Raw genomic sequence first — 19,921 nt, forward strand, 5'->3', positions numbered from 1 at the left:
GTCCTTACTGAAATGTACTCAGAGGTGAGGAATTCCCCCCCTCCCGCCCTCCTTCCTTCCTCCTTTCCTTCCTTCCACAAACAACCATCGACCGTCTGCTTTATGTCAGGCACTAGGATTGACCCTGGAGCTGTAAGAGATTTGTCAGACATGAAGCTTGCGAAGTCTAGAGTCTAATAGATGCGATTGACAGCAAATCAAAGGTAGGGGTATGTGTGTTTTGTGGTGTGGAAGGATCTGCAGACAGTACAGCGAGACCAGGGGAGTTGGCCGAGGCTGTGTGACGTTGAAGAATGAGTAGGAGAGACATGACCTGGGACCCGGGTGAATGTGTAGGTGAACACGAGGCAGTCTTGTAATTGGGTCCACCAACTGGGACGAACAGAAAAGGGAAATCCGGCCAGAGTTTTCCATCCCTGGGCAACCACCATCAGTGTTATAGAAAACATTGTTACATAAAAATTCCAAAATCTACAAATGGTCTGACAAAGCTCATATTACTCTCTCAGGTAAGAGCCGAAAATGTCAATTCCCTAATAAAATAAAAGCTGATTTTATTTTTCTGATCTCTATTAAAGCCAGTTGAAATGATTTATTGATTTTTAAAGAAAAAATATATTTTAAAATGCTGCTTTTGGGGGGCAAGAAACTTGTTAATAGATGTGGAGCTCTCATATACCCCAAATGCACTTCTAGTTACAAAATGTTAACAGTCTTGAGAAAAATCAATAGAATAATCAGAAAACTCATGCAAAGATGAATAAGAAGCAAAACAGTTCTATATCTTGCCATCAGTGTCATTTTTTTTTCTTAATCTTGGAGGTTTGCAGCTTGTTATCTGAATCCAGATGTACCCTAATGTTTTATTTTGCAGTGCCGTAAAATTTGAAGTTAACACAAATAATAAAGAATAACCCTGAACACAGCAAGAGTGATCCAGAAACACTGAGCAAGGTGTGGGCAGGCTGAGAATTCCCCACCCACTCCCTGGGGCTTGGTGTGCTACGGCTGCCCAGGTTGGACAGCCTTGTCCTGAGTGGACTCTGGCAGGAGTCTCTTTGGACTCGGACGCCAGAGGAAGTTTCTTCCTCCCCCAAACCTTTCTCATGTCATATGAACAGATGTGTGCATTTCACCTTTCTCTTTTTGGCTTGGTTATTAGGAAGGTTCCAGGTACAGCCCTTGACCTACATGTAGCTCTTTCCATTTTCATCAGCTACATCTTTGTTTCATTAGATTCTTTGAAAAGAAATACCTAGGACATCCGTGGCTTTCCTTGAAACTGCTTAAAATCTATGGAAATAGAAGAGTTAAAAATAAGGAATATGACAAAGAACTATGGTATATCACAGGGATATAATAATAATTAAAAGAACACTAGATTTTTCCAAGTCCTCTATGAACAAGGACCATTATTGAGGGGATGGACCCATGCCTTTAACTGACACAGGCAAAGACCTACATATTTCTGATTTCTATGTGGGTAGAGCAAGTAAGTATTTCAGATGAATTTGTATGGTAATATCATAAATGATTATTACAAAATATTTTCACTAAATTATGTTACATATTAATATTAGATAATGTTATGGTATGCATATTATTATTTACATAATAAACCACAATTAATAAGTCATTGCAAACTGTTGTGACACCTGTCACCAATTTGGGTCATAGGAGAGAAACCAGATAGCACTACTTGAGTAGCTGAGAATTCATTTTCATATGCCTAGGCTGACTTCCACCGATAGGCTAGAGCTCCTTACTGGTAGCTGATGGTCAGGAGTCCTGGGCTCTCAGCAGAGGACACATTTCACTAAAGCAAGATTAGAGAATCTAAATGCAACCGCTTTGCTGAACCAACTCTGTATTCCAGCTTCCCATTACTTAGGATTTTTTTCAACAGTAAACCGTAGACATTTTAACTGAGTATCTGAGCTCCACATGTGGTAAAGGGAAATGTGACGACCCTAACAATAGGCAGAGTGGTGAGGGAGGCTGGTGAGCACGGCTTCCACACCATCTAGCTGGGGTTTCTCTGAGCCTTGGTTTCTGCCTCAGAAAAGGATTTTCAGAGGGTATCTTAGCTGAAGAGTGCATGCATTTCTTGGTCGAAATTCAGCTAAATTGAGGGCTTAATAGTGTCTTCTAGGCATGTAGTGATGTGTGATGCACATCGTCTTGCTCTAGTGTGGAGAATATGAGATGCCAGGGTCCTTTTTAAACTGCAAACTGGCCTTGGATTTGGATACTGAGTGAGTGCTCGGTAGAAGGCCCTCTGTTTATGATGGACTCCCTTTTGACCCAGTGTGCATTTTGACTAGTTTCTCTTTTTTCCTTTGAGAGAGTGAGGATAGAAGGGGTGAAATCATCCACTCTCTCCTACTCCCTCCTCTTCTGGTTTTTGAAGTAAATGCCATGATGTACAGGATTCCTGACAACAGAGTCCATTCAGCGCAACTGCACCTAGTGGTTAAGAATGTAGGCTCTGAAGTGAGTCACTGTGCTCCTTTCCAGACCCACCAGCCATTTGCTGTGTGACCTCGGGCAAATTATTTCACCTCTTTGCCTCAGCCTTTTCAAATGGAAAATGGGGGAAATTGATACTACCTCTTAGAGATGGAAAGTGCAGAGCATTTTGGACAAATATCTGATACATAGGAAATGCCCAGGTACAGACAGGTATTCTTGTTTCATTATTGTGTTTTAGTAGGAAAGAAGCTCTGGCCTGGATCCCATCATAACTTTATTGTGACCTCTGAAAGGAGCTTGTAGACAGGAAGAGTACAAGGGGTTCCCTGAACCCCTATGTGAACCAGAAACGTGGTGTTTAAGCCATTCCTTGGAGATTGATGTTTATGCTGCCCTTATAGCTCTTCAGAGAATAAAATTACCTCTGGCTTTCAGTAGCCTAATTTAATGTCTGACAACTTCTTTCAGTTGGGAAGTTATTCTTTCCTTGTGGCTTAATTACCTGTTGTCACAGTTTCAATTTAGGGTGAGGGAAAGGAAAGTGGATCTGATTCTGAGATAAAGGTTCTGCTGAAAACCACCGGTTTGGTCATGGCCACTGGATTGTGCAGGGCTTGGTTAGGCAGCATTGAGGTGCTGTGTCTTTAAGTCAGGGTTCTGCAGGGACCCAGGGTGCTCCGTATGTCTGCAGGGAGTCCAGGATGGATGGCAGGACAGGTGGCAATTAGCGTGGACCTCAGTACTTGTCTTTGTACTGCCACCCAATTTAGCTGAACATATCTCCTCATTTTTCTGTATTTGCATGAGAGACTGCACCAGGAGGAAAGAGCCTCCAGATAAAAGACAGATTTGAAAAATAGGAGGTCGTATCTGCCCCAACAAGCCACCCGATATGGCCTGTCTCTCAGCAGCTGACTCTGTTGGCTTGAGTCTCTGCTCCCCTGTGAAGCCTGTTTGAAAGTGGCTCTGTGTGTGTGTGTGTGTGTGTGTGTGTGTGTGTGTGTTCCTTTGCTTGCAGTGATGATGGGAGAGAGAGGTTAAACAGGAAGATTTACTGGGAAAGGAACTTTATAAATCCAAAATATAATTATTATGAGACCGGAAAGGGCTCCTTTAATGTGTTTGGGGGAGTACTCCTGACCCATCCTTGTGTGGGTGGGCCTCTGGGAATTAATAGGGGATTTTCATCTCTACCCCGCACAACAGGGTGGCAGTGATTGAAGCCCAAGGTTGAGAGGAGAACCATTTGGCACACCCTGGTCTAATGAAATAGGTTTGAAGGGACATTGACCAACACAAAGGGGGTGAATACAGATCGTGCACAGGAAGATTTACACCTGCCGTGCTCTGTGCAAGAACAGGCCTGGAAGGCCCTCCTCGAACCTGCCCCAGGTGGATGTCAAGGCAAGGTGCTCAATCTCACTGAGTACTATGTCTTTGCCTCTGACAGACAACTGCGTGACATACCGACTCATAAGGAATGGCTTCCAAGGTGGTGACCTTTGAGCACCAACAGGCTCAGAAGGAAAGTCCTCTGCCAGCCCGACTCCAGGATGTGGGTCTCAGTCCCCTCTCTTAGCAGGGGCAGGAATGGGGAGCATCACTCAGGACAGTGTGATTAGTCAAAAGAAGCTGTCCAAGAGTCACATTCAGATGGTGTGACTTCTCCCCACGCTGGCAGCAAGTTCCTGATGGATGTAAATTTCTCTCTGGACTCGCCAGCGGTTTTCCCTGCTGGGCCAGTCATTCAGCCCGAGACATTTCAGGTGATGCTGAGAACAGCCTTGATTGTTTGTGATGTATTGTGTCAGGCACTTTGCATAGTTACCTAACCTAATTCTTGCAACCACCCTGGGTGGTGAAGTGGCACCTCCTCCACACCACTGACGAGGAAGCTGAGGTTTGGGATTTATAGGGCTCATTGATCTGTGGATCCAGAGTTAGAACCCACCTGGGATGGATTGTTCAATGTGAGACAGGAAACTAGATACCACCCCATACTGCTAAAATAAAAAGGGCCTTTAACCAGGTATACATGTTGCAGATTGGCCTTAAGGAAAAAAAAATCTCCCTCTCACCTTCTGCTGCTAGAACCTCTCACACACACAGCTCCAAAGACTTTTTTTTCTTCTTCTTCTAATTGTTTGCTAAGCCAAAAGCAAACCGATCCCTTGAAATGATACACTGGCCACAACTAGCTCCATTCCTCTCATGTTGGACACTGGTCACAGCAGACTGTCCTTTTGTTGCTGAGTGATGCTGAAAGTGCCAGCGAGTGAGTGATGAATGCCTATAGCAGAAGGAGAAGGGCTCTTAGTGGAGAGAGCCCACCCGTCTTCCCGCATCCATGCCTTGTCCTCTCTTCCCAGGGAGGCATGATCGCTCTGCTGCTGTCCATCTTGTGTCTGGTGATGATCCTGTACACCCGGCGCCGCTGGTGCAAACGCCGCCGGGTCCCCCAGCCGCAGAAGAGTGCCAGCGCGGAGGCGGCCAACGAGATCCACTACATCCCCTCGGTGCTGATCGGGGGCCACGGGCGGGAGAGTCTGCGCAATGCCCGGGTGCAGGGCCACAACTCCAGCGGCACGCTGAGCATCCGGGAGACACCCATCCTGGATGGCTATGAGTACGACATCACAGACCTGCGCCACCACCTGCAGAGGGAGTGCATGAACGGAGGGGAGGACTTCGCCAGCCAGGTCACGCGCACCCTGGACTCCCTGCAGGGCTGCAATGAGAAGACAGGGATGGACCTCACACCAGGTGGGGGTGAGCGCCGGCGCTGGGTAGTCCTCGGTCTCAGGGAGCCCGAGAGTGGGTAGGAACAGCTGTTTGGCAACAGCTGCTTGTGTTACAAGGTGGAATGTGCCAATGCCCCTTCCCGGGGTGGGCAGAAATAGTCTGTTTCCTGAGATGTCCGGAGCTATTTTCTAATCTGGAAACTCAGAAGAGCAGTGTACATTGGACCCCTTCCACTGCCTCCTTGCACTGGAAGCAGAGGTACCTTTGCATCCAACAGAGGACGAGTTAGTGCCTGTTCAGTGTGTAATGAGCAACCCTCTGGGAAGTAAGGTAATTGTAAGGAAAACCAACACGTTTTGATTTTTTTTGGAATATCATATATTTGCATAGATAATTTAATTCTCCAATTCAGTGGAAGGGACAGTGCTATCTGTTTCTCTTATCTGACCCCCAAGACTTGGCCTGGGGTGGTTTAGTTGTATTATCTTGTCCATGCTTCTGTGGTCTCTACAGAGGATGTATTTTTTCAAAGAAAATGAAGGAATGTAGTCAAGGTATCAGACCTCAGATGCTTTGTGTATGTACAGAGACACTGGTGGGACTTGGACTTAATCCAAGATAAGATCAGGGTCAAAAATGAAAATGCAGAGAGAGAAGGACTGTTTTTTACAGTAGCCCACCTGTCTCTCTTTCACAATGCCATGAATAAGCACATCCCCATAGATAAACGCTTGACAGTGATCTTTCAAGGCACTGCCCAGTTATCTTCCTGGAAGACGTATTTGATGCTGCATGCTGCTTATGATACAGAATCTTTCCGTGGGGATTGAAAGTGAAATCAGATAGAGGAAAATGGAAATTCTGCTTGTTATCTAGAGGTAATTCTACATTAACAAGCATTTCCATTTATATTTTTTAATTTTTGTGGTATTGGGTCAAACCCAGAACTTTGTACAAGGGCTTTACCACTGAGCTACATCTCCAACCCTGAAAATAACCATTTCTTATAAGATTTAAAGTCTGAGAACTCTTTGAGATCGTGGAGGGGGGTGTCCTCAGCATCTTTTATATTCCCCACAGCATCTAGCATAATGCTGAGGCCACCAAGTAGCCATTATGGTACTCAGGGTTACAAACTCAAGTGCCTTTAGGAGGCGGACAGATCACACAACAGTATCTGGAGTCAGAAAATAGAGAATGGTATAGACTGTGATAAAAAAGATAGGGCACATTCTTCCCAAAGCACACAAATTCAAATTATTTGGCAATTCTGTACTGTCCCTGCAGTCAGTTTGTAACCAAAGGGTGACAAGCGGTGAACTTATCAATACGGAATTAGTTGAATTGGATTTTCAGTTGTAATCCTCTTACTTCACTCCTCCCAATTCCGTAGCCCCTAGAAATCAAAGAGGAGAATTTTAGTTTCTGCCAGTCTCTCATTTTGCAGTTTCCTTATTTCATTTCTGTGAAACCTCATCTACTTGGTTCAGGCAGATTTCCTTGCTCTCATGCTCTTCAGGTCGCTAAAATTTTTGCCTCGACTTTTATACAGGAAGTGACAATGCCAAGCTGTCGCTGATGAACAAGTACAAAGATAACATCATTGCCACGAGCCCCGTGGACTCCAACCACCAGCAGGCCACCCTGCTCTCTCACACGTCCAGTAGCCAGAGAAAGCGGATCAACAACAAAGCAAGAGGTATCCACACCTGGAGCTGGGGCTTGCAGGCAGCTGGCTGCACGTGGGCAGAGCGGGGCTGTGGATACTCTTCACCCTCATCTCTTGTGTGACCGAGTGCATGTGTCCTGGCTCAGCCTTCTGAAAGTCAGCTAAGTGTCACTTTCCCAAAAAAAGATTAATATGCAAACCTTTAGACCAAGTGTTTCCACCAATAGGAACCTATGCTTAGGAAGCAATTGGATGAGGGGGCTAAGAGGTATATAAAAGAGAGGCCAAGGGAGAAATCAAAAGGAGCTTAAATGTCCATCAACAGGGAATTGGTTAACCACCTGGCACATCTGTTTACTGACCAGTAGCTTCCTACACGGTCATTTTAAATGATAATAAAGATCTATATTTGTTCATATGGAAAGTTGCCCACCCATCTATTTAATGAGAAAAAAAAATGAAGTTATAAAAGAGAAGATAGAGCAGAATGCCATTTTAAGGAAGAACTAAAAACCCTTTGCCTCTTTCTGGGGCGTAGGACTCCAGTGAGGACTACTTTTCCACATCTTCACAGTCGTGGAGATCAGGAAGCCCCACCCCCTGGCTACTTCTTCCAGATTGCCAGTCAGCTTGCTCCCAAATTCATCGATTTTTCTGTTGAAGCTCCCCAGTGACGTGGTGTCAGGAAGACATAACTGAAAATGTTGTCTTGCCTGTGCTTCATTTCAGCCGGTTCCGCCTTCTTGAACCCTGAAGGGGATTCTGGCACAGAGGCAGAAAATGACCCTCAGCTGACCTTTTACACTGATCCCTCTCGCAGCCGGAGGCGCAGTCGAGGTAGGAAGGATGGTGGGGGGGGCGGTGCAGGTGCAGGCAGAGGGAAGGTGGGGCCTCAGCGGGACTGAGGGGGCCGAAGCCAGTCAATGCAGCAAGAATTCTGGGACCAGGCCTGGTGTTTCCTTCTGAGGAAGAAAGAAGAGCCTAGAGTGGAAATTTTCAGAGAATCATCTCTCCCAGATAATGGCACTCTCAAACAAGTTTCCAAGTTGTTTGAAAGGCTATTTCTTGGTCAGAAGACTCTCAATTCCTTCTGGAAGCCTCAGGAGTCATATTTTGGTGTTCAGAGGAAAGAAATAAAGTTGATAAATTGTGTTATATGTGGAAAATATGCATAGTCCCCGCGTTAGCTTCTCATTGCTGTGACCAAATCCCTGACAAGAACAGCTCAGAGGAGGAAAAGTTTATTTGGGGCTCACAGTTTCGCAGGATTCAGTCCACAGTTGGTCAACTCCCTTGCTCTGGGTCAGAGGTGAGGCTGTGGACAAAAGGGTGTGGCAGAGCACTGCTGGCTCATGGCAGTCGGGAAGGGGGAAAGGGTCCAGGGACAGAATATGAATCCTAAGGGCATCCCCCAGGAACCCACCTCCTCCAGCCACACCCCACCTGTTACCACCCAGTGCATCAAGTGGATGAACCCACAGATTCGGATATAGCTCCTACAAATCTAATCATCTCACCTCTGAACATCCCGGCATTAGCTAATACATGATCTCTCAGGGGCACTCCATATCCAAACCACAGCAGTCCTGCCCCTAGTTTGCTCAGCCCTATTGGCCTGGGGATTGAGCTAGGCAGGGGTTGGGGGTAGAGTAGCTGAAGAAACCTACAGCCTGAAAAATGTGTAATTTTCTTTGACCTTTAATTCCCGGCCCAGTAGGCTCTATCATAGTCTAGGTTTAGGCCTCTCTTCCCTCCTGGCAAAATTTAGGTGGCAAACTCTTTCTCATTGGCAGTGACAGAGCTGTCCTTCTAAGCAGCCACTCGGCGCTGCTGTTTAGCGCTTTGAGATGTGACTGCTGCAGCTGCAGCTGCCACTGTCTGTGACTTGGCTGGTGTCACCACCATCTCTGAGGGAGCTGTGTGCTCAAACACTAGTGAGCTCCCTCCTTCACTTGCTGTGTGATACTGGAGAAGGGCACCAGCTTCTCTGAGGGTCAGAATGGGTTGACAATACCTCACATATTGGGCCACTGTCAGGATTGAACTATATTAAAGAGTGGGGGTTTGGGGCAGCTGCTAAAGCACAGTGAAATCCCTATTGCTGCTGTTCAGTCTCTCCATTGTGCAACCTCAGGTTTCTGTGGTGCCCCATCTTAAAATCTTGGACAAACTCTTTTTGAGATATAAGGAAGGATGAGTGACATCACTTTGTGCTATGCTCATGAGCATTTTCCCAAACAGTATTTAACCAACACCCCCCAAAAGACGTATGTTTGGGCTCAGTCCTTCTTCCACTTCAATCTCTCCATGCAGGGGGCATTTTTTTCAGAGACTGGAAGAAGCTTTTAATTCTAAATTCTGGCTTCTATAGGCTTCACACCATTAGCATTAAGTTTCTCACCATTTTCCTGAATATATCAATGGGGCTTTAGGCAGCTTAGCTCCCAAAGCAAGCCTCAGTTTCCCTGAGTTGGGAATGGATGACAGTGTCACCCTCTCCCTTGTTCCTCATTATGTATTTATAGAGCAGGTACTCAACCTGAGCCTGTCCAATCTAGGCCACCACATCCAAACGGGTGTGTCCTTCTTTCATAAAAATCTTATTGATGAAAATCCATGATGATGCTTTAGAATACACTCCTTAGCAGCATAAAATTCTTTCTTTTTAATGTCAAACTCTCCTTAGTGCATCAACCATCTACTGCTGTTAACTAGACTGTAAGCATCTTAGGGGTGGAACACGCCTAATTATTTTCTGGAAGTGTCTAGTAAAGGATTTTGCTTTTAATGCATGCTTGTAAGTGCTTGTTTAATTGGACTGGAAACATCAATCAGACCAGCAAAAACATTTTATAACCTACCTGCTTTGGGTCAGGCTTTATGATAGGTGGTAGAAACATGAAAACATGGCACAATGATAAGGTTTCATTTAATGGAATAAATAAAGCAAAATGAGTACTTAGAAGAGAGAATAGTTAATCCTGCCTGGCAGCAGTTGGAGGCAACCAAGAAGGAAATAATTAGAACGGGGATATATAAATTGTGTTGGACTTCCTAAAACAGAAGAGTACAGAGTAAGAACATTTCAGAAGAGGAGGACAGCACATGAAGATCCTCGAAGGCACAAGAGAACATGGTTTTTCCAAGGAAGTAAAATTCAATATGGTAGCCCTAGGTAGGATGGGTTGGTAGGGATGAGACTAGAGTACAAATTACCTACCAAAGAACCATACACACACATCACATGACTGGGTTGGCACTTGCTTCTGTGGGCAAATAAGGAAGCCAGGTAGGGATGCTGGATTCTGACTTGATGGGCCAGACACAGGAGTGAGCGGAGAATGTCAGCAAGTTATCGCAGTCACGGAGAGCAATGGCAAGTGCCTGTAAACAGTGAGGACACTGCCACACTGCGTGATAAGAGCTGTAACAGCAGGGTGCACCGAGGGCTGGATGAACAAGGAGTGAGAATCTGTTCTTGAAGGATTCAGGGAAGTGTTTACAGAGTGATATTGTTTGAGCTGAGACTTGAAGAGTAGGTGTATACTGGGATGACAAGGTGACAAAATGGCCTTCTGTGGAGGAGGAAATAATATGTGTAAAGTCACTGAGACAAAAAGGATGATGGTCTAGTCTGAGAGCAGCAGATAGTTTATTAGAATTAAACTTTGAGTGCAGTTGCTTAGGAAAGAAAGCTGGAAGATCAGCAGAGGCCAGGAAGGACGTGGCCTTGACTCGGGGCGGGGGGCTTGGGCCTGCCCTTGCAGCTGGAATCATTGGGTACAGAGGGCTGCCCTGCTCAGCTCTGCTTAGTGAAGGATCCTTCTGGGGACAGTGTGGTCGTTAGGAGGGGCGGACAAGAGACAGGTGGATGGCTACTGCCATGATGCTGGTACAGACGAAAGGGGTAGGAAGAGTTGAAGAGAATGGAAATGAGAGAAATTTGGGACACAAAAATGAAAATTGAAATATTTAATAGCATTGTTGGCAGGAGGGTGGTTTGAGATCAAGAGGGAAGAGTTAGAAATGATGGGCTTTTTAGAATTGTGAAATCAAGCTAGTCTGACAGCCATTTGCTGGACAGTGGAAGTAAGAGCAGACAGGGCTTGAGACATGGTGGCAAGTCCAGTTGTGGACGTGTCGCGTTTTATTGCTGAAGGATGTTCTGGATGTGGATCAACTGCTGAAGCTGGGCTGGGCTGGAGATCTGTAAGTGTGGGGAGATGAACTCCGTGCTGGAAGGATACCAGCATGAATAGGATACCTCCAACTAGCAGGGACACAGGAACCAGAGGCTTCCTGCTGCCCTCATCTCTCTCCTCCTAGCCCAAGAAGGAACAGCACATCACTCCTGTGGGCTGGAACCTCGGCTGGATCTGTGCTTTGATCCCAGCTCCGCGCCTTTATAGATGCTCAGCCCTGGACTTGCCCTGAAGCCTCTCTGACTCTCTGTTCCTCAATGGGAGTGGCCTCATAGTATTTACCTGGCCATCATTCAGTGATATGAACCATAGACAGCCCTGGCAATCACCACTTCCTAAGTGTTAACTGTTGTGATGGGGTCCATCTCTTAGAGACTTGCTCCCCTTCTCTATAAAGTAGGACATTACTGTGCAGACTTATAGGTGTATTGTAAGGAAGCAGATATTAAAAAGAAAATAGTGTGTGTGAAACCCAGCACAGTGTCTACCATAATGGATATGCTTTATTGCTATTAATAAGAAATTATCAACATAGAACAGAAGAAAATTCCAAAGTACCTATATGTTTTGTCAACTTGCTCACATCTATTCTGCCCCCCCACACATAAAAAATACCTCCTCGGCTTACTTCCATTTTATTCTTTCCACCTCCCACCAAAAATTAAAAATATATAAAAAAAAAAAAACCCAGACCACAAAATAAACAAAAACGAACCCCCTCCTTCCCAGTCCCAGGAGTGTGACGCCCAGGAGTGTTTCTTCTTCCCCTGCAGTGGCCATCCCCTCCAGTGATTGCAGGGGTGTGGGGAGCTTTCTTGTGTGACATCATCCACTCCTCCAGAGCAGAGTTGCCCTGTTTTCCTCAGTCCAGGCATGGAATAGTGAGTCACCTGGTAGTAAAGGTCACCCATAGAGAAAGCACAAGCTCTGCCAGCCGAGGAAGCCCCTCCCTCTGCACCATGGAGTTTGGGCCTCTTCTAGAGCGCCCTCTGTGGACAGCGACAGAAGTGCAAGGTGGGCTGAGCTCGTGGCTGCCTCCTTGGGCAAGAACTTGGAGCTCAGCCAGGCAAGTAGAAGAAGAGATGCCCCATTATGACTTCTCTTGTGGACCTGGCCCAGGCAAAGTGCAAAGGATTTGCACTCGGCTTGCCACAATTGACCCTGAGGGCCACCAGTTGGCCAACTTGCCTCCTGCCCTGATGACCCACGATGTCTCTGAGAATGAAGCTCACTGAGGTCAGGCAGCTGGGGACATTTCTCACCTGCTGCGGGTTATGTTTGCCAACTTCCTCCCCAGTTTCCCAGGTGGGACCGCAAAAAGCCAAGTTGGACTTTCAATGCCAAGATTTTTACCACCGTCTTTTCTTTTTGTCTCACTTTTAGTGGGTTCTCCCCGGAGTCCTGTGAATAAGGCCACCTTGACCCTGATCAGTATCACCAGCTGTGTCATCGGCCTCGTGTGCTCCTCTCACGTCAGTTGCCCTCTCGTTGTCAAAATCACGCTGCATGTTCCCGAGCACCTGATTGCTGATGGTGAGCTCATTCTGCCGTGAAGGTGACCTCCTGCCCCAGAGAGGTCGGTTTTCAGTTGGGAGAGGAAAGAGAAGCCAAGGGCCCCTGTTCCCTCTTCCTGCAGATATGGGGGGCAGTAAACCCGAACAGGAAGATGTAGGGCAAGATTGGATTGCCCACAGATGAACTGGGACAGCAAGTTGAAAAACAAACTGAGAAGAGCACTTCTCATACCCACTCTCTCTCTGTTTGTTTTGAAATAAGCCTCTGTCTTTGTAGAGAGATGCAGAGCTACCTTGGCTACAGGTAGGTAGACATCAGGATTCTCTCAGCCTTTGGGAAAGCTCAGTAGAGTACTAGAGGTGTTTAAGGATTAGCCATGCTTTGGTTTGCTTTGCCCAGGTGAGAAATTCCTAATTGCCGTAACTTGCTATAAGCCGAGAACTCGGAAGCAATAATTTACTTCCATCCAGGGGGACCCCAATATAATGAGGGAGTAATACAGGTTCTGAGAGTCCCTGAGTCATTTAAGCCCACAGCACCTAATTGACTTGTTAATGTCTGCTCTCGCGGTTGCTGTAAGGCTGGAAACAGGTGGGGACTGCTCGCAGAGTCAGAGGGCCTGCTATTTCATGGCACGTGAAGACAGGCAGCAGGTCCCTTTTCCTTGGACGAGTGCCAGTGCCTATGGCGGGGTCTGATGGAGCCATGCCCTGGCCAGCACAGAGCTGCTCTGTCCCTATATCCCTTAGGAACACTCTGGCAAGATGGGATAGGGCAAGATCCTGGGGGTGGGGGGATATGGCTTCAAGGCTGAATGTCCCTGGCCTCACACCAGTCCACATGACGGCCAGTCCATCTGCTGCTCCCTTGCTCTGGTCCTAATGATGGGCTAGGAGTGGTGGGAGGAATGCTCTTGGGCCACTGGGGCTCACTCTGCCTCAGTGACTGAGTGTGTATTGTATGTGCACCTAAGATGCGCTTCCTCTCTGTCTCCCTGCAGGGAGCCGCTTCATCCTGCTGGAGGGCAGCCAGCTGGATGCCAGTGATTGGTTGAACCCTGCCCAAGTGGTGCTCTTCTCTCAGCAGAACTCCAGTGGGCCCTGGGCCATGGACCTCTGTGCCCGGCGGCTCCTGGACCCTTGTGAACATCAATGTGACCCCGAAACTGGTAGGCAGGAGCACCGGGCAGCGGGTAACTGTCAGAGAGATTGTGCCTTTTGCAGTCCTTCCCTCGAAACTCAGACACTGTCTCCCAACTCCAGTGTCCCATTGTCATCCCGAGCCTGGACCATACCAGCCACCAGCATGTCTTGGGGCCACTGAACATCAAGCTGTGCAGACACCTTGCCAAAGCCTTGGCAGGATCCTCACTGTAGCCCCACTCCAGAAAGACCAGTTTAGGATGAACTCCATACTCTGTCCTGCAGTCAGTGGCACTCAGCTGCTGGGGACAGATACATCGAGATAGAAAATTAATGCATGTTTATTATAGAAAATTTGGAAAGTTTTCTTATAGGACTAAATGATAGTCAACTATATTTCTGTCTCTTCGATAAATCACTTTTGAAATGTTCATGACTTCCCTTCCAATCCCTCCTCTCATAGATTATTTTTTTGAGGCTTCCTAGAAGCATACTAAATCTAGGGGAATTTTCTGCTTTTCTTCACTTAATGTTCCATCATGAGAGTTTTCCAGAGTCATGAAATAATCCTGAATAGTATGATTTTAATGGCCATTTGGTATCCTTTGTCTGTCTATATCATAGCTCATTTAAATAGTTCCCTATTATTTGACATTTAGGATGCTCTAAATTTTTAATTTTTATAAATACTATTAAAATGAACATCTTTCCACATAAATGCGGGGCACATGGCAAATTGTCTTCTTCAGATAAATGTTAGAGAGGGATTCCTGGAAAAGATTACGAGCATCTCTAATTCTGCCATACCATCAGATGGGACTGGGGCATCTCTGTGTGAGGGCCTGCATGCCCACGTGGCATGAGCAGGGGCAGCCATGTTACCCTGAGCTCCAGTGCATCCAGGAGCACAGACCTCTGATTCCTGATTGCTCTGTACTTTCACGGTAGAAGGGGCTCATCTGCAGTAGCCTTTACCAAGACCTGTTTCCAGTTCATTGAGTACCAGGATTGATCCTTCTCAAAGAAGTATTATGATACCTTTAAAGCAAAGAAAAGCGATGGGGTTGTTGGAGGCAGGGGTCAGCTCCTCAAGCTGTTTATACACCCACCAGATGATGCAGCCCCTACATCACACACATGGACCCACACATGCTGATGCACCTTCTTTAGGTACCCAGGTGAAAGAATCTCACTGATGATTGAGTCTAAGGTACCTAACCCTCATTTCTATTGTAATCCAATGCTAAATCTCTTTGGAAGAGCAGCAGGTAACTGAGACATCTAAAGTTCATGTTCTTAGATTTTAGAGTTATTTAATGTGGGCCCATCGCAGAGATTCTAGGCCCCCATATGGAAGAGAAAGTACAGCATTTCAAACATCTGATGTCTAAGACTGCTTACTTGCTGCTCTGCCCACGCTGTCAGGCAAACACCAAACCAAACAGATGGGCTGTGCACCATGCCCAAAGCTAGTGTGCTCAGAAGAAATTAAAAAGAGCTCATCTCGAGGTGGAGCCTCTCCATGCAACTGAGCCAGGCCCTGGTACCCGCACTCTCCAGCTGGTTTGGATTAGGAGGATTTGGGACAATCTTAGCTGTTAAACTCACTTCTGAGAGAAGCATGATCTCCAGAGAACCTTGGATGCTTCCACTTGGGTTTCAAAGAAGAGGAAGCACCCACAACTACACGTGGAAAGAAGGGCTTCGGTGTCGTGTGTTTATAGGGGTCTCAGATGTAAACGGCCTCTTTATTTGACATCAACATTTGGATTCTTCGAGAAGTTCCATGACTTGCCCAGAGTCCTGTGGCTCCCTACAGCGAGAGTCTGCGTTTAATCTATCATGAAATCAGAGCAGAAGTGGGATTAGGAAGGGTTGCTTAATTTCCCCAGACATGTCAGACCCAACATATTTGTCACTCAAAACCATTTAAGCAACAGTCATTACTGAGCACTGCCGTTCCCTGTGCCAGGAAGCTGCTGGTCGGTAGCTGAGCTCTCCCTTCAACCCTCCGTTCCTTCCAGATGTCCCGTTTCTGATCCTTACTAAAGATGACTTCGGGAAGCCTCTCCCCTGAATATATGACAACTGATGAATTTCCAACTGGAGAACCAAGGAGAAAGGCTAAAAATAAGAATGCAAACCCCACAGCAGAACTAGGGTGCAACATCTTCATTCGGGGTAACAGCTGAGAAATGATGCTGCAAAGTTTTATTTTCATTAATGCTGCAATTGGACTCTCCCCTCCATTCCCGCCCCGTCCTGCTTCTTTCTGCACATGGGATGATGTGGTCATCCCACACGCTCATCAGTAAGAAACTTTATCGCCTCCCACACTCCATCCTAGAGCCTTCTCCAAAGAGCTGAGTGTGGGAATTGGCTTCTAGTCAAGTTGACGCTATTTTTGCAATCCTCCAGCTAGCTTACTTGGAAATGTCAGAGTGTTGGGACATGTGCTTTCCCAGCCACGCCAAGGGGTCTGCCCATATGGATATATAGGGTTGTGCAAGAGCACTTGTATACTTTTCACACACACGCACACACATGCACATAAACAAGCACACAAACACAGATGCTTCGTTGCTGCAAAGGAGCAGCCTCCAGGGCCTGGAGCTCCCCTCAGGCATCTGCCCTACAACTGTCCCCAAGTGAGCTCTGTGTTTACCCATCATCTGCACAGTGCTCCAGAGGAGGCAGAAGAAGGGACTGCTCAACCGTCCACATGCGAATCCCTCGAATCTGTGAATGTGTTCTGTTGCATGGCCAGGGAGGATGGGGGACGCATGGGGACCGGAGGGTTCCAGACAGCTGGCTTTGTGACAGAAAGATTATCCTGGTTATCTGGTTCATCCCAGTGTAATCACAAAGGTCTTTAAAAGTGAAAGAGGAAGGCAGCCAGGGAGATCAGAGTGATCTGCTGTAGAAGGACCCAGCCAGTCATTGCAGGCTTTGAGGATGAGGGACCAGGGATGAACCAAGGCATGTGGGCAGCCTCTGGAAGATGGAAAGGCCAGAGGACGGATTCTCCTCTCAAGCCTCCAGAAAGGAGCACAGCCCTAAAGATGCCCACCCTTCAGCCCCATGAAACCATGTCACACTTCTGGCCTTCAGAACTGTGAGATGATAACCGATGCGGTTTTGAACCCCTGAGCTTGTGGTGATATTTTACTGCGGTGAGAAACACACACCAAGGAGGAGAGAAAAGGTGGAGAGGAGCAAAACGAGCTAGTGCTTCTCCTTTAGAGGCCCCCAGCCCAGTTTACAGACTCTCTAAAGATGGGTTGGGATCCTGTGGAGGACACTTGCTGACTTCTCCATGCACCTCCCTCCACATTTATGTGCATCAACATGCTCGCTGGGAGACAGGGACTGGGTGCTCTTAGCCCAGGGCCTGGAACGGAGTGGACACAAGCGAATGCTCTCACCTGAAGACTCTGTGGTGCCTGAGAAATGTCAGGCATACCTTGGGGATTTACCTGCCATTCCCATCTCCTGCTGAGCACTGTGACCCTCTTCCAGCAGATCTCAACCAATAACAAGTTGTGATCTGGTGACAAGTCCTCTCATGGGGTTATTAGATAACCCAGGTGTACGTAAGTTAGGTGCAGCCTGATGACAAATCAGAAAATGCACCGTGGTCCATCGTCCCCGCATCCTGCCGCGTCGGGAGTGGGGACCACCGGAGAATGTGTGTGGGAAAATGATTCTCAGTAAAAATCAGGATAGGTCCTGTTGACTGAGCGCTCACTCTCTGTCAAGCCCTGGGTTTTGCTTAGCCTTTATAACTGAAGCCTTAGAATAATGCTATGAAGCACATGGTATCTTACCCTCATTTTACACGAGATGTTGAGTAATTGGCTCAAGATCAGTCAGCTAGTTACTAGCCGAGATGGACTTCAAATTCAGGCTGCCTGACATACTGCTCACGCCAGGACACCTGCACTGCTTGCCTTTGGGAAGGAAACTGGTAGAAGAATCCTTCCCCTTCCAAGTGGCCGTTGAGAGCAGCAGCCCTCTGACAAATCCCTTTGCCAGCCACACAGTGACATTCTCTCCCAGGTCCTCCCAGGCCTGGCTCTGGTCATTTGGGATAATCACAAAGCACTAAGAATATGTGACTCAATGCCCCAACTGGATCAGCTGGAAGTTGACTTTTCCTGCAGTTTCTGAGTGTCTTTGTTGGGGCCACCTGCCATTCGGTTTTGTTTTGTTTTTATGGAAACACATGCTACCTGGTTTCAGTGACTTTTTCTCCGCTCCACCGCCAGCCTTTGTCCTGCCATATGGGCAGCTGTGGAGGCTCCGCACACCTGTTTAATTTCGCAGCCCCATTGATTCTGGCCACAGACCCTCATTGCCCTTTTCAAGATATGTAGCTTTTATAGGTCTGCAAGGAGCACAGGCTTCCAAGCTAAATCAAGTTTTAATCTCTATCCAAGATGTTCACTGAAATCTCTTCTGTCCCAGGTCTTTCACGGGCCAGACCCAGCCAGGTAGAGATGGGTAAAGCTGCTGAGGGGCCCTGGGCCTGGTGCCAGACGATGCAGCCTCTGCTCCTTTGCTTGCTCCAAGCCACCGCTTCTCTCTCTACCTGGGTGTTGCTGAACCCAGTTTGGCAGAATAGCTCGTCCCCATTTTGTTCTTGCACCTGGATTGCCCACTTGTTCCAAATGCACCTGTGCCGCTGCCTTAAAGCACTTCCTTCGGGATGCACTATGGCACGTCTCTCCTCCCCTCTCAGAGTGCTGTGGGGCCGTGAGACCCCGGACCCACCCCTTTCCTGATGTCTGCATAGGGGAGGAATATCAGCAGTTAGATGTTACCCGAATCTGGATGTCTGACGGAGATTTCCCTTCTTAGATGAAGCATACCCAATTCCGCTTCATGAAAGCCAACTGCTACCTGAAGCAGGATGACTCAGGGCTTTTGGACTTGATCTGCATTGATCAAGTCGTGCCTGAGGAGCCCCAGCTTCAAGGTCATTCTTTAATCCTCCCACGAGTTTTGTACCTCAGTGCTTCATCTGTAGGGTGGGAAATAACCAAAGGCTCTAATCACACATGCAAGGCATCATTCCTCTCCAGGGCACTGGGCACAAGGTGGGCGTAGCAGTCTCCAGACCCTGAACCTACCATGGCGGGCAGGCCCGAGCGCCTCCTGCAGGCACACTCTACCCTGGCAGAGCATTCTCCGTGGCCATGACACATCTCTCCCTTGGATTCCTGTGTATACCACCACAGAGCCGGCGCCTCATGTGTTCCCCGCCATCTGTCACAGCAGATGCGGAGACTGTAACACTTCTAGCTTAGGAGGGCATCCAACACCCTTGTGGGGTCTTTAAAATTCACAGCTAACAGTCGGAGCCTGTGCTTGCACGAAACCCCTCTTAAAGTCAAGATTTAGCAGTTGGTTGCCATGGCAACTTCCCTCATCAGGTCTGCACTCCTTTCAGTGTAGATGGCCAAACTGGTTTTGTGGAGGAATACAGAAGAGGCAAGTTTGGTGGGTTCCGGAAATGAGGCTCCGGTGAGAGGTAGATTTTGGAGATCCTCAAACTCTGGCCTGATGGGTTTGAAAATGTGGGCTTCTCTGACGGTGGGCCGCACTTGCCATTATATGGAGAAGAGCTTTATCTGCTGTCGGCAGTGTGTCCCCACATGGTAATGAGTGATGGGAGCCTCATGAGGAGATAATGACCATGAAGGCAATTTGAGAAGGTAAATGTGCTGTACAAATGGTAGGTATTGCTGTCATTAGGAAAATGAGGCTCTGTTTGAACACTGGGTTGTTGCTGCATTTCTTTTACCTGTTGTGTGGTAACTAGATATCAAATGGGGAAAAGGACAGCCTTTTTTTGTTATGTTCCTGATTCTAGTCAAGGTGTCCAGCCGAAACTATTCTGAGTCAGAGTGATGGCTCTGACAGCCTCCCGAAGTGACTTCCTGCTTTATATCATCAGGTTTACGCCTAATTGCCCACAAGGACAATCAGGAGCGTATCCTTCCCAAAGGGAGAAGTCTGTTTGAGCCCTGGACTTGTTAATTGGCTTAGATATCTGCATCTTGAGGGGTGATGGTGTTATCTATAAATGTAGGGCAGACCCTTGAATTAATTAATTAATTTTCCATGGCACCATCTTTGTGAAAGGCTGACTCCTTTGGAAGAAGCAGCCTTGTCCC

At 47.3% G+C, this 19,921-nt stretch overlaps 1 protein-coding gene across 2 annotated transcripts in view; it reads left to right on the forward strand.

Annotated features, from left to right (window-relative positions):
• Nucleotides 1-19,921, forward strand: part of Astn1 (astrotactin 1) — a 279,953-nt gene that overhangs the window by 122,834 nt on the left and 137,198 nt on the right. The window contains exons 3-7 of one of the 2 annotated variants that reach the window (XM_076831510.2): nt 4,842-5,235; nt 6,767-6,913; nt 7,613-7,720; nt 12,469-12,618; nt 13,601-13,792. In XM_076831510.2, coding sequence (XP_076687625.1) covers nt 4,842-5,235; nt 6,767-6,913; nt 7,613-7,720; nt 12,469-12,618; nt 13,601-13,792 — 991 coding nt within the window. The remainder of the gene's footprint in view (nt 1-4,841; nt 5,236-6,766; nt 6,914-7,612; nt 7,721-12,468; nt 12,619-13,600; nt 13,793-19,921) is intronic. The other variant, XM_076831511.2, reaches the window with a different exon arrangement.

Source organism: Callospermophilus lateralis, chromosome 13 (genome assembly GCF_048772815.1).
Source record: "Callospermophilus lateralis isolate mCalLat2 chromosome 13, mCalLat2.hap1, whole genome shotgun sequence".
NCBI lineage: Eukaryota > Metazoa > Chordata > Mammalia > Rodentia > Sciuridae > Callospermophilus > Callospermophilus lateralis.